This window comes from Hypanus sabinus, chromosome 21 (assembly GCF_030144855.1).
Source record: "Hypanus sabinus isolate sHypSab1 chromosome 21, sHypSab1.hap1, whole genome shotgun sequence".
In the NCBI taxonomy this organism is placed as follows: domain Eukaryota; kingdom Metazoa; phylum Chordata; class Chondrichthyes; order Myliobatiformes; family Dasyatidae; genus Hypanus; species Hypanus sabinus.
In genome coordinates, this window is record NC_082726.1 from 8,937,383 (window position 1) to 8,952,738 (window position 15,356).

At 39.5% G+C, this 15,356-nt stretch overlaps 1 protein-coding gene across 11 annotated transcripts in view; it reads left to right on the top strand.

Moving 5' to 3' along the window:
• The window catches only part of ppip5k1a (diphosphoinositol pentakisphosphate kinase 1a), a 254,160-nt gene that overhangs the window by 23,936 nt on the left and 214,868 nt on the right, over nucleotides 1–15,356 (top strand). For 10 of the 11 annotated variants that reach the window (XR_009507178.1, XM_059945943.1, XM_059945945.1 and 7 more), the window contains exon 2: nucleotides 6,517–6,969. The exons of the other annotated variant lie outside the window; for it this stretch is intronic. Coding sequence is in view for 9 of the 10 variants with exons in the window: in XM_059945943.1 (XP_059801926.1) it covers nucleotides 6,826–6,969 (144 nt within the window). In the remaining variant the exon portion in view is untranslated. The remainder of the gene's footprint in view (nucleotides 1–6,516; nucleotides 6,970–15,356) is intronic. 11 annotated transcript variants of the gene reach the window in all.

A 15,356-nucleotide genomic window follows, 5' to 3' on the forward strand; every position in this document is an offset into this window, starting at 1 on the left:
TCTCTCCCTCAGCCTCTGCTGCTCCAAAGAGACAACCCAATTTTGTCCAACTTCTCACGATAACATTTGCCCTCTAAGTTAGACAGCATCCTGGTAAACCTCTTCTGCACCCTCTCTGAAGCCTCAATATCTTTTTAAGGTGGAGAGACCAGAACTGTATGCAATACTCCCGATGTGGCCTAATCAGAATTTTATAAAATTGCAACATAACCTCTTGACTTTTGAACTCAATGCCTCAGCTAATAAAAACAAGCTTTCTATAAGCCTCCTTATCAATCCTTTCGACCTGTGTAGCCACTTTCTTGGAGCTATGAACTTGTATCCCAAGTTCTAACTGCTCAGTAACATTGTTAATGACCTTGCCCTTAACAGTGTACTGTATTCTTGCATTTGTCCTAGGTGTAACACCTCACACTTAACTGGATTAAACTCTATCTGCCATTTTTCTGCCCATATCTGCAACTGATTCATATCGTGCTGCATTCTTTGCCAGTCTTCTACACTATCCACAACTCCATCAATCTTGGTGTCATCTGCAAGTTTACTGATCCACTCACCTACATTTTCATCCTGGTCATTTATATACATCACAAACAGCAGAGGTCCTAGCACTGTAAACACCACTAATTACAGATCTCCAGGTGAAAAGAGTCCCTTCAACCGCTAACCTTTACCTTCTATGTGCAAGCCAGTGCTGAATCCAAATAACCAATTCACAGTGGACCCCATGCAACATAATCTTCTGGATTAATATTCCATGAGGGACTTTGTTAAAAATGCCTTACTAGAATACATGTTGACAACATCCACTGCCCTACCTTCATCAATCTCTCTCATCACCTTGTCAGTCTAGTTGGTAAGACATGACCTGCCCAACACAAAGCCATGCTGGCTCTCCCTAATTAGGCTATGGGTTTCTGAATGTTCATAAATCCTATCCCTAATAATTTTCTTCAGCAATTTTCCTACAACTGACATGAAACTCACTGGTTTATAGTTTGCAGGATTTTTCATTGTTCCCTTCTCAGAGGTATGAAATTAGCCATTTACCAGTCCCCTGTGATGTCACTTGTGGCTAGAGAGGACATGCAGATACTGGTCAATATTGTTTCTTGCCTCCTTCGATAACCTAGGGTAAATCCCATCAGGCCTTGGGGACTTCTCCAACGTAGTACTCATTAGGAGGTCTAACACTTCCTGCTCTAAATGCTGCAACGTATTTATACACTCAGCACTGATCTCCTGGTCCTCCATATCTTTTCCCTTGGTAAGTACTAAAGCAAAGTGCTCATTAAGCACCTCATTCATATTCTCCACATCCAAGCAAATGTTCCCCTCTTTATCTTGGAGTGGTCCTACCCTCTTCCTACTTACTCTCTTGCTCTTGATGTATGTTGAAACTGCCCTTTATTATCAAAAATGTATATAAGCTATACAACCTTGAGATTAGTCTGCTTGCAGGTAGCTACAAAACAAGAAACTTGAAAGAACTCAATTTAAAAAAAACCTAATACGCAGAGAGGAAAAAAATCAAAACAAATCATGCAAACAATAAAGCAATCATCAGCATTCGGACTGAAATTGAGTCCATAAAGCTGAAGCGGGGAGCAGCCGGAGTGGGCCCATAGTTTCAGTCTCAATCCATCACACAGAGGCAAATTGTTGCGAAGCTTGCAGACAGTAAGCTCTGAGCAGCCAGAGCACGATACAGCCTCAGCACAGAGGAGAGTGGAGTAAAATGTTGCAGAGCAGAACTTACCTGATCCTCGCCTCTGGTCCCGACACTGGCCTGAAGTTTAAATTGTCCAAGCACGGTCCTTGTCCCACCATAGCGATGTACGCTGGGCTGCTTCCAGCCTGTACTTGACATTTCCAAATCGGCATGGCACTTGGATGGATCAAACCTCATTCGCGGTTTTGGTGGCTGGGCTCCAAAACAACTCTGCTTCAACTTTTCTCCACTCCACTTGCTCCAACTATGTCTCTGATTCCAACTCCCTCTTCTCCTGGAACACACCTCAACCTTGCTCTGGCTCTGTCTCGCACCCACCTGCCTTGACCCTTGGGTCAGCCTTGCCTTCACTTGCCTCTTCATTGTTTGTGGAGATTGTTTACCACAATTTTCCATGTATGTATATTTCTATATGGATATAATTTTCCATATATATAGAATGCCTTGGGATTTGCCATAATATTACTTGCCAAGGACTTTTCATGGCCCCTCCTGGCTTTCCTAATTGCTGCCTTTAATTCTTTTCTGGCTTCTTTACAATCATATACTTTGATCCTAACATCTGAAGTTTTGTGTACTTTTTCCTTTTTCTTCTTGACTAAGTTCATCCCCTGTCTGGAGATCCAAGGTTCTTTTATCTTTCCATCCCTGTCTGTCCTTTTCACAGGAACATACTATTCCTGTACTCTGTGCAATTGATTTTTAAACACCTTTCACATGTCTGAATTGGACTTGCCAGAAAAATGGTATTCAAAATTAACTCTTCTTTCCTGCCTACCACCCTCGTAATTTACACTAATCTAATTTAAAACTCTCCTGCAAGGACTATACCTATCCTTATCTATAGCTATGCTGGAAGTTAAGTAGTTGTGGTCACTGTTCCCTAACTGCTAGCCAATGAAAGGTCACTACCCAAAACCAGATCCACTACAGCCCCTCTACAGTAGATGATTCCAACAGGCTCACAGGTGAATTTTGGCCTCTTGTACTATATCTGGTGCTCCCGATGTAGCTTTTTGTATATTGGTGAGACCTGACCTGGATTGAGAGACCTTTTCGAGCACCTATGCTCTGTCTGCCAGATAAAGCGGGATCTCCCGATGGCCACCCACTTCACTTCTACTTCCCAATCCCATTTCAACATGCCAGTCCATTGGCCTCCTCTACTGCTGCGATGATGCCACACTTAGGTTGAAGGAGTAACACCTTGTATTCCATCTGGGTAGCCTCCAATCTGATGGCGTGAACATCAATTTCTTGAACTTCTGGTAATTGATCCCCCTTCACCATTTCCAGAGAGAAATGGTGATATTAAAGATAGAAATAGAGCTGTTTCTGAAGATTCAAGCCTTTAGGTGGCATCATCCTAAGCTGCTCCCCTTCACCAGTTTCACCTGTCATTGACCATCTTGTACTTCTTCCCCCCATTTTCTTGCTCTAACTTCTCATCTTTTTTCCAGTCCTGATGAAGGGTCTCGGCCCAAAATGTTGACTATTCACTCTTGTCAATAGATGCTGCCTGGCCTGCTGAGTTCCTCCAGCATTTTGTGTGTGTTTCTTTGGTTTTCCAGTATCTGCAGATTTTCTTGAAACACACTTCAACCCATCTTACCTGTTATTTCAATACTTTTCATCTACCTTTCTTTCTGATTCTTCACTCACTAACCTGGGACTCCAGTTTTCAGCCCCTTGCAGAAGTAGTTTAAACCCTCCGGAGTAGCATTAGCAAACCTAGCCAGGATATTGGTTCCCTTCCAGTTCAGGTACAATCTGTCCCTCTTGTACAGGTCACCCCTTCCCCAGAAAATATTCCAATGATTCAAGAACCTGCAGCCCTGTCCCCTGCACCATCTCCTCATCCATTCATTCATCTGTGCTATCACCCCATTCTTACCTGCACTAGCTTGTGGGACTGGGAATAATTCAGAGATTACTACCTTGGAAGTCCTTTTCTTCAGCCTCTTTCCTAGCTCTATAAACTTACTGCATAGGACCTCATTCCCTTTTCTGCCCGAGTACTAATATCCACCATGACCTCTGACTATGAGAATGTCCTGCAGCTGCTCTGATGCATCTTGGACCCTAGCACCATTCTAGTTTCTCTTTTGCAGCCACAGAATCTCCTGTTTTTTTTCCCCTAACTGTCAAGTACCCTATCACTACTGCTTTGTCTGACATTACCCTTCACTGCTGCGCCTCAGAACCGATCTGGCTCTACTGCTGTGTCCTGGAGGGTCATCTCACCCCCAGCAGTATGCAAAGAGGTATACTTGTAGCTGATCCCCACCTTGGAGATTTGCACATCTGACTCTCAATGTTGCACTGAGAGAATTAAGCTGAAGCTTAGCTTAATCTCTCAAGTGGATATGTGGAAAAGCAGGGGAGTCATCCTTGCATCTAGTAAATCCTTCAGTTCTGAGGAAGGTTAATTGGAGAGGCATTGGAAATGGTCCAGAGATAGTTCATGAAAATGATCCTGGGAATAAAAGGGTTAATGTCTGAGTAGCGTTTGAAGGTTCTGGGCTTGCACTTGCTGGAGTTTAGAAGAATGAAGGTGGAGCTCATTGAAATCTATTGAAATTTGGAAGACCTAAATAGGATGGATGTGGAGAAGGTGTTTCCTATAGTGGGGGAGTCTAGGACCAGAGGGCACAGCCTCAGAATAGATGGATATCCCACTAGAACAGAGATGGGGAGAAATTTCTTTCACCAGAGGGTGGTGACTCTGTGGAATCCATTGCCACAGATGGCTGTGGAGGCCAAGTCATTAAGTACATTTAAAGCAGAGATTGATAGGTTCTTGCTGTCTTGCTGGTGTCTCTGGAGTCTGGTTTCAATTGCAGTTCATATTAACATGATGAAAGGCTGTATGGGCTTGACTGAAGTAGTTAAGTTCCTAATGGATGAAAACTATTGAAATAAGAGTATCCTTATTTCTCACCAGTTGATATTATTCCAGCAATCTAAACCGTGGAGGAAATTAATTAGAATTTGTTTTATTATCACCTACTTACATCATGAAATTTGTTGTTTTGTGGCAGTAGTGCAGTGCAAGGACAGAAAATTAGTATAAATGACAAAATAAGTAGTGCAAAAAAGAAACAATAATGAAGAAATGTTCATGGATTGTTCAGAAATTTAACAACAGTAGGAAAGAAGTTGTTCCTAAATCATTGAGTGTGGGTCTTCAGGCTCTTGTATAACCTTTCCATTAATAGTAATGGGAATGATAAACCAACATTGGAAGAAGTAAGGAAATGAGAGAATGTCATTGCGATTTCATCATTGCAGGGAACAACCGAATTTCAAATATTCATTATTAGTTGACTCCTGTGACCACACTGCCGTTATAACTTTGATCATCTTCACTTGTGCTGAGTTCTGTACCCTGACACTGAGTTCTACCTATTGGTGAGGATAAAGGTAGTGTTCTGTCTCTTGCTGTCTTGTACTTTCAAATTGTTGGTAAAAATGGATGTGAGTCTTTTCAGTGGGTTGGTGTAGCAGTTCCAAAGAGCAGCACTGCGCAATTGAGTACAAGGTACAATTGATCTCCAGTCTATGCTGAATTAGCACAAGTATTGGGCTGTTTCTACATTCTCAAAGTTCAAAGTAAATTTATTATCAAAGTACATGTATGGGTCACCATACACTGTACAACCCTGAGATTCATTTTCTTGCAGGCAACCACAGTAAATACAAGAAACAATAGAATCAATGTAAGACCGCACCCAACAGGACAGACAGGTAATCAATGTGCAAAAGATAACTAACTGTGCAAATACAAAAAGAAAGAGAAAAATAAATAAATTTTGAGAACATCAGATGAAGAATCTTTGAAAGTGAGTCCATAGGTGTAGAAATAGTTCAGTGATGGGTTGAGTGAAGTTATCCCTTGTGGTTCAAGAGTCTGATGGTTGAAGGGTAATAACTGTTCCCAGTGAGGCTCCTGTACCACTTTCCTGATAGCAGCAAGAAGAGAGCAAGGCATGAATGGTGGGGGTCCTTGATGATGGATGCTGCCTTCCTGCAATATCACTGTGTAGATATGCTCACTGGTGAGGAGACTTCACCATGATGGACTGGGCCATATCCACTACATTTTGTAGGGCCTTCCGTTCAAGGGCATTGCTGTTTCCATACCAGGCTGTGATGCAGCCACATATCTGTAGAATTTTGTCAGAGTTTTAGATGACATGCTGAATCTTTGAAAGAAGAGATAGTACCATGCTGAATCTTTGAAAGAAGAGATACAAGCCATGCTGTCTTTGTAATTACATTTGTGTGCTGGACCCAGGACAGATCCCCGGAAATGATAACACGGAGCAATTTAAAGTTGCAGACCTTCTCCACCTCTGATCAGCTTATGAGGACTAGCTCATGGACCTCCAGTTTCTTCCTAAAGTCAATCATCATCTCCTTGGTCTTGCTGACATTGAGTGAAAGGTTGTTGTGACACTACTCAGCCAGATGTTCGGTCTCCTTCCTATTTGTTGATTTGTCACCATCTTCAATTCAGCCAACAACAGTGGTGTTGACTGTTATATTTTCTAAGTCATAAAGTGTAATGGAAAAACTTGAAACAGCAGTAAAGGAGTCCTGATATAATTTTAGCTAGACTGGCCCATTCTTTAATGCTGAAAGTTTGAAAACTTCTTTTTAAGGAACTGATGCAAGTAAAAATGCGATATTAAGAACTGGAGACACATAAAATAATATTTTGGTATCTTCCACTTAAAATAATTCATTGTTTTGTTTCTATTTCTGTTTCCTTTCTACTGCAGTTACTCTTGGGATGAAGAGGAGCTCTATGGAGGGTGCAGGAAAAAACCTTCTATTAAGCAATTTCTAGTTAGGCTCCACCTATGCAAGTCTGTGGTTGAGCTGAACTACTACGTGTATTCAAGACCTGGACTGTGCTGTAAGGACAGATTGTAAACTCAGCAAATCACTGGAATAGCAATGATACCAAGGCTGGAATTAGTACTATGGGAAGTTTAGTTCTCTCGCTCTCTCTCTCTCTCTCACTGTCTCGCTTTTGCTCTTTTTTAAACTATGACTAATATCCGTGATGAAAGGTCAAGCAGGTTGTCATGACAACCCCCACCTCTTTTGAGGGGGATCACTCGGTTCCTAAATTCTTTGTTTCTTCCGATGAGGATGAAATTGACAATCTGGAATCAAACATGAAGGCAGAAGACCTTGACCTTTACGATGATGAAAATGATTCAGACTCGGTAAGTGACTGTATTGCTATTAACTTTAACCACTTTTAATCTCTTCTGTTATTAATAATATAACAAATATATTGCTTAACCCCATTTATGCAGAAAAATGCTAACTATATCAAATTAAAAACATATTTTAGTGGACTGTAGGAGATTAGTTTTGCATTGAAAGTAATATTGCTTATAATATATGATGTAATTTTATTGAATTGGTTGTACTTAAGATACATCTTTTTAAAGGTTTTTGGAGAAAGGTTTTGTGGAAGGAAATGCTTTATTTATATGTGTTATCCTTTCATGTTCAAAGAAAGTTGGCCAATTACGGCCAATATATACACAATGCTGGGGGACCTCAGTAGGACAGGAAGATTTCCTTCCTTGCCCAAACTGAACTGGATGAGTTTTATAACAATGCAGTGCTTTCATAACACCAATTCTTATTTAAAATTTCAGATTTATGTACTCAGTTGAATTTAGATTCTCTAGTGGCTCTGGTGGGCTTAAAGTTCACATTTCTGCTTTGCTGGTGCAGCACTTGTCCATTGCAGATCATAAACTACTTTAAAAGCACAGGAAGTCAGATTTCCTGGAGTTCAGATGACAAATTGAACACTTGACTGTACCAAAAAAAGCATTTTCCTTAAAGCAGCATTAGGAATCAAAGCAGTAACTTGCCATGCAAACACTACATAAATAAATGCATCAAAGACTAGCTACTGAGGGATGAACTATCTGATCTTCAGTCAGATAGCAAACTGCTCTTCTCAGGACTCAGTGACTGGTGAGGAGGAAAGGCAGGCTATGGTTCCTTGGCATTCACCAATGTAACTGCTAAAATATGTAGTGTGGACATCAGAGCAAAGCCAGCCCTGGCTTTGCGAATAAACAACCAACATCTCAGACTGAGACCCTTCATTAAGTCCTTTACATTAAATGCTGCTATACATAGCTAGGTGCATTGTTCTGCAAGATTGGATTTTGTGCTTTTTAAATAGTGGTGTGCCTGTTTATTAATATATTTAAGCCTTCTTGAAATTCATTTTCTTGTTTTCTCTTGCAAAGTTACAGTATCTTATTGGTACAGTACTGTTATGTAGATCTGCATCTATTTGTTTACTGACTTGCTCTTTATCTGCAACTATAAGCAGTGAACAGTGGCAGGCTATTTGGCTGTGTAGATTTCTCAATCAAACATTATTCTGTCACATCAGTGACTTGGTTTATTTTTCCATGCAGCCTTATCCTGTCAACTTCAAACTTTCAATGGAAGTTGAACATAATTTGGCCTTCTATGTTTGCACAATGGAGTTCAGATAACTTATCCCAGATGCAAGTGTACCAGGGACCTATTTTATATTTGACAGGACTTCATAATAAATTGAGATGTTCCTTTGCCCATTTTGTGCATTCTAGGCTGAGCAGCTGCCGTGTCTGCCATAAATTTCAGTATTTCTCTAAGTTGTATTAGAAATTGTGCATCCAGTTTGTTCTACTTTCAATCATTGTTGCATGGCACAATGATATGCTGTGAATTTGTGTGTATAACACAGCAAAGATTAAATGTTCTATTTGACAATCGTAGGAATTGAGCTACTTAGTAATTAATAACTTTTGTTTGTGTCAAATGTTCTTGGCATTATTACTTCACTGCTGATTGGCAATTGTTGATGGATGCCTTGGATAGTAATTTTTATAGATGAACAGCATATAAGATGGAAATATTGCTGGGCACATGTGTTTACAAATACTGTTGTATTCTGTTCTATACACATGTCAGCATGTTGGTCTCACAGGGAGTGATGTGGAACTGACCCCAGTGCTAGCTTTCCTCTGTCTATGCCGCTCATTTCAGCAGTTATGTTGATGAATGCAAGGAACCATAGCCTGTCTTTCCTCCTCACTGAGACCTGAGAACAGCAGTTTGTTACATGAGTGAAGATCAGATAGTTCATCCCTCAGTAGCTAGTCTGTGATGCATTTCTTTATGTAGTGCTTGCATGGCGTGCTATTGATTTGATTCTTAATGTTGCTTTAAGGAAAATCCTTTTTTAGTATAGCTAAGTGTTCAATTTGTCATCCAAACTCCAAGAAATCTGACTCCTGTGCTTTTAAAGTAGTTTATGATCTGATTTTGTTTAATGGACAAGTTATTGGACCAGCAAAGAAGAATCTGTACCATTGATGCAGAAATGTAAATTAAAATCTTATCAGAGCAGTTGGATTATTTAAATTCAAATGAGTCAATAAATCTGGAAATTTAAAAGAAAGGTAGTTATGAAACCACAGGATTGTTGTATAAACTCATTTGGTTTGGGGAGGGATATCTGGCTGTCCTGATTACTACATGATTCAGTTCAAGGACAATGGGATGAACAATAAAGGATGGCATTGCCAGCAATGTGAACAAACTAAATTATGTTGACTGTCACTCAGTGCTGCTTCTTAAAACATTTTCTGCAGTCTGTTTACCTAAACCTAAGTGCTCTCAATTTCAACCATTGAAAATCAGATATAATTTTGGTTTCTGTTTTCTCAAACTTGAAATCCCTGGCCAACTCTGAAGTAGAAAGCAGCTTTTCTCAAAAACTCTTGTATGCTGTTCCATTAATTTCTTTAACAGGATTTGATATTTATCATTTCCACTGATTAGAGTAAAGTAGTAAATCAAAGAGAACAAAATTGGCCTTGTATGTTCCTTACCAACTCTCTGCCACCTTCTTTTCCCACCCTTTATAGGATGTTTATACATCTTGTTCAACTGTCAACATTTTAATGGCTTTGTTTTGTAATTTATAAGTGGTTCTGGGGTTGATTGATTGTGTGACCTCAGGTTTTATAGAGTGATTAAAACAGAAAAGAACTAATAAAATGCAAGGTAACAATAAACTTATTAGGGTGTGTTTTGTAATATAACAAGTTCGGTGTTATGGTTCATCAGGAAAATGAGTAAAATGTTTCAAGTACATTTAGAATCAATTTAAGCTTTTTTTCATCCTATTACTTAACTTCCTGTTATGCCACTAGCATTTGGGCAGCAATGAAGGTCCAACATATCTGGCAGTGTTCAGGCCTTACTAAATCGTGTCAGTAGCTACTTCTCAGTTTTCCTTACTGTCGGCTATGCAAGTCCCGGTTGAAGACTGGGAAATACCGTCACACACTGATGCGGAAGGATTCTTCATTGCTGCTTCCATAACAGTTTTGCTTTGCCAGTCAGAATTATTGGTCCTGACCTGAGCCTCTGCACCTGGAGGACTGGTGGACCACCAAAAGCCAAAGCTTAAAGCTCTGACTCCAGACAACATAGCTGTCTGGGTCATTGAGGCAAAAAGCCTCCAACAAGTTACCATACGCTATCTTGAGATTCATTTTCTTGTGGACTTTTACAGGAAAATAAGAAATACAACAGAACTTACGAAAAGCTATACATAATGAAGACAGACAAACAACCACTGTACAAACAAAGATAAATCATGTAAATAATAAAATATAAATAATACTGGGAAAATGTGTTGCAGAGTCTTTGAAAGTGAATCTACAGTTTGTGGAGTTAGTTCAGAGTTGAGGTGAGTGAAGTTATCCATGCTGGTTCAGGAGCTGATGGTTGAAGGGTAATAACTGTACTTGAACCTGGAGGCTCCTGTACCAGCTGCCAGATTGTTGTAGTGAGAAGAGAGGATGATGGTCTGGATGGTGGGGTTCCTTGATGGTGGATGCTGCTTCCTTGTGGCAGCGCTTCTTTAAATGTGCTCATTGGTGTTAGGTACAATAGGAAAATAAGTAATGAATCTAGGCAAAGGGAAATGGGATGAAATAGAACTGGGGGGGGGGGGGGGGGTTATACCTGACTGGAAGCTTTGACCATTTTTTTTGCACGAGAAAGGTAAAGTCTGAAGGTTGACCTATTGGAGATCTTTAAGATCAGGAAAGGTCAAGCACAAGAGACTTTGTTTATGTTTGTCAGGAAAAGATAGAAATCATAGAGAGGGAAACAAATAAAGAGGTAGAAACACGTAAATCCTGTAGGGAGCTCAGAAACACCTATTTTTATCCTTAGAGTTGCAGGAAAGGTAGGTCTAATCTGGTTAAATATCAGGAAGATGGATTTACTTCTTCCCAGCTATATTGGGAACAGCCTCACAATAACTTAGTCAGCTAATCCCTCTTTTAGATATGAGATTATTTGTAGCTAACCCTAGGAGCAAAAGGTTATTCAAACTTCTGACTTGTAGCAAAAAAATATAGGTAAGTAAATAACACTGGGTTAAACGAAGACTGGTATTATTTGCAAATGCGTCAGGCAAATAACTACTTAGTCACATGCAGTTCATAGGTGTATAATTTGCTTGGCTTTCAGATTTTGCAACATTCTGAGTTACTGACTCCTGAATGATTATTAACTTGTTTTCCTTACTTTTTAAGTGACTCCTCGCAGTGCTGTGACTGAATATGTGATGTGCAGCATGTCACATGAAGAGCATTTTATAGCTCTGGGCCTGAATTTGCTGGAATTCAGAAGAATGAGGGGTTACCTCATTGAAACCTATTGAATGGTGAAAAGCCATGATAGAGCAATGTGAAGAGGATATTTCCTATGGTGTGGAAGTCTTTAGAACAAAGGGCATCGCCTCAGAATAGAACAGAGATGAGAAGGACTTTCTATAGCTAGAGAGTGGTAAATCTGTGGAATTCTTTGCCACAGGCAGCTGTGGAAGCCAGTCTTTATATTTAAGGCAGAGGTTGATGGATTCTGATTGGTCAGGGCATGAAGGGCTATGGCAGAAGGCAAAAGAATGGGGCTGAGAGAAATCAGCCATGATGAAATGGTAGAGAAGACTAGATGGGCCAAATGGCCTAATTCTGCCTTTTTATCTTATGGTTTAATGGTCTATTTATCTATTGCTTTCCTAATTATCTAATTTTGTGTCTCAGGATGCCCCTGTCAATGATTCTGAAATGTTCCACCTTGGTATGCATGAAATAATGTTTTTCCACTTATGTTGAAATCTAGAACTAGTTGGCATAACTATGAAGCTGATCACCAATTAATTGAATGGAAATTCAAAGTAAACCTGTACGTGGAAGTTTAGGGAATATGGCAGGTGATGCCATGGAGCTGTACTTGCTGCCACTGGTGTTAGTGTAAACTGAACTACCCAACCCAACCTAGGTATCAGACTGGAAAACCTTCTCTGACATGCTTCCAGCACTTGTCTTCCATTAAACAAAAAGAAAATATTGTACTTGTTACACCAGATGCCCTAAAGCATAAGTTCCCTTTTGTAGTCCCTCCATCACAATGAGCAGTAATATTCAACTAGCTTAATAATTAATCACTCTACTTGAATACTAGCCTTTTGTGAGTCTTAACTAGTACACACAGATCCCTATGCATTTCCTTGCTGTTTAATGTCTCACTATTTAAATAAAGTCCTTCTCTATTTTTCATCCCTCTACTTGTTACCACATCTGAAGATAAATCCAAGGAAGGCAATGGGCCCAGATGGCGTCCCGGGACGGGTTCTCCGGGCCTGTGCAAGCAAGCTAGCTGGAGTGTTTGCTGACATCTTCAACTGCTCCCTGCTTCAGTCTAAGATCCCCTCGTGTTTTAAGAAGGCAATGATAATCCCGGTGCCGAAGAAAAGCAAAGTGGCATGCCTGAATGACTACCGACCTATGGCTCTAACATCAATTGCTATGAAGTGCTTCGAGCGATTGGTTATGGAACACATCAACCATAACCTACTGGTCAACCTTGACGCTTTGCAATTTGCCTACTGGAGCAACAGGTCAACGGCAGATGCCATCTCTCTGGCACTACATTCCTCCGTTAGAACATCTGGAGAATAAAGACGCATGTGTAAGGCTCCATTTCATCGACTACAGCTCTGCCTTTAATACCATCATTCCAAATAAACTGATTTTTAAGCTCAGGAACCTGGGTCTTAGCACTCAGATCTGCAGCTGGATCTTCAACTTCCTCACAGACAGGACCCAGGCTGTAAAGATAGAGGACAAGCTCTCCTCTACAATCACTCTGAGCACCAGTGCCCCACAAGGCTGTGTACTCAGCCCCCTGCTGTACTCACTGTACACCCATGATTGTGTAGCCAAGTTTCCATCGAACTCAATATACAAGTTTGCTGATGATACCACAATTGTAGGCCGCATCTTGGGTAATGATGAGTCTGAGTATAGAGAGGAAATTAAGAACCTGGTGGCATGGTGCGAAGACAATAACCTATCCCTCAACATCAGCAAGACAAAGGAATTGGTTGTTGACTTCAGAAGGAGTAGTGGACCGCATGACCCCATCTACATAGGTGGTGCGCAGGTGGAACAGGTCAAAAACTTTAAGTTCCTCGGGGTGAATATCACAAATGACCTGACTTGGTCTAACCGAGCAGAGTCCACTGCCAAGAAGGCCCACCAGTGCCTTTACTTCCTGAGAAAGCTGAAGAAATTTGGCCTGTCCCCTAAAACCCTCACTAATTTTTATAGGTGCACCGTAGAAAGCATTCTTCTAGGGTGCATCACAACCTGGTATAGAAGTTGTCCTGTCCAAGACCAGAAGAAGCTGCAGAAGATCGTGAACCTAGCCCAGCACATCATACAAACCAATCTTCCATCCTTGGACTCACTTTACACCAAATGCTGTCGGAGCAGTGCTGCCAGGATAATCAAGGATAAGTCCTACCCAGCCAACACACTTCACACTTCAGGAGCATGAAGATACGTACGGCCAGATTTGGGAACAGCTTCTTTCCAGCTGTGATAAGACTTCTGAACAGATCCTGACCCAGATCTGGGCAGTACCTTCCAAGTATCTGGACCTGACTTGCACTACCGTACTTTCCCTTTTCTATTTTCTAATTATGATTTATAATTAAAATTTTTATTATATTTACTTCGATTTGTACTTCAGGGAGTGCAAAGCGCAGAAACAAATATCACTGTGATGATTGTACGCTCTAGCATCAATTGTTTGGTGATAATAAAGTATTTGTATCTTGTCCACTTGCATAACCTATTTATATCTTTTGTAGCCCATTTGTATCTTCATAATTTGCTTTGCTCCTTCTTTCAAGGACAAACTCGGTTTCATTAGTCAATCTATTATGAAAAGCATTTTCTGTGATTGGTTATCTTCACTCTTAAAATTCCTAAATTCAAATAGCATAAAGGTGAACTGTATGTTAGTATATATTTTGTTAGTGTATAGTAGGAATACCCTGCAGTATGTTAGAGTTGAACATTAAGAAGCATGCTGAAAATGCTCAACTATTTTGATCAGGGTCTGTTGTGTTCTTTCTGATTACCATATACATCCCTGAGATTTATTTCCTTAAGGGCCATATTAGAGTAATAACCATAAATCCATAATAGAATAATATATAGAACATGATAGAATCTTCTTTCTAAATCTTTTTATTAGTATTAGTAATATGGACAGAATACAAATGATATATTGATAAAGAAATTACCAACATACACATTCCATTACATATGAAAAAAAAACATACATAATAGTTACAATATATATGAGTTTACCAAGACCTAAGCCATAAGATATATGTATGGACATAGTTAAATATTTCATAATGTATAATATAAAGAAAACAGAAAAGGAAAGAAAAAAAAACAAAAAAATTTTATAATGCAAAACTAGCTAATCTAATAACTATAACTAATAAGTAATAAAAAAAAGAAACAAAAAAAAGAGAAGGAGAAAAAAAAGGGGGGGGGCTGTTTATAATATCTCACAAAAATAAGTATTCATCAATGCCGTCACTTCCGGTCCTCTCAAAATACATAAGCTAAAAGCTGGGAAATCAAATGAACTTGGCACAGGGTCATATTACATCATATGAAAATGTTGAATAAATGGTCTCCATAACTTTTCAAATTTAAAGTACCACTTCTAATTTTTTCTAAATTTAAACATAACATAGTTTGAGAGAACCAATTAAATACAGTGGGAGGATCAATTTCTTTCCAATTCAACAATATAGATCTTCTAGCCATCAGAGTTAGAAATGCAATCATTCGACGGACTGAAGAAGATAAATGCAGTGAGTCTAACATTGGTAAACCAAAAATTGCGGTAATAGGATGAGGTTGTAAATCGATATTCAAAACCGCAGAAATAATATCAAAAATATCTTTCCAATATTTCTCCAAAAATGAACACGACCAAAACATATGAGTTAAAGACGCAATTTCAGAATGACATCTATCACAAATAGGACTTGTATAAGAGTAAAAACGAGCTAATTTATCCTTGGACATATGGGCCCTATGTACGACCTTAAATTGTATTAGTGAATGTTTGGCACATAACGATGATGTATTAACTAATTGAAGAATTCTATCCCAATTCTCACTAGAAATACTAA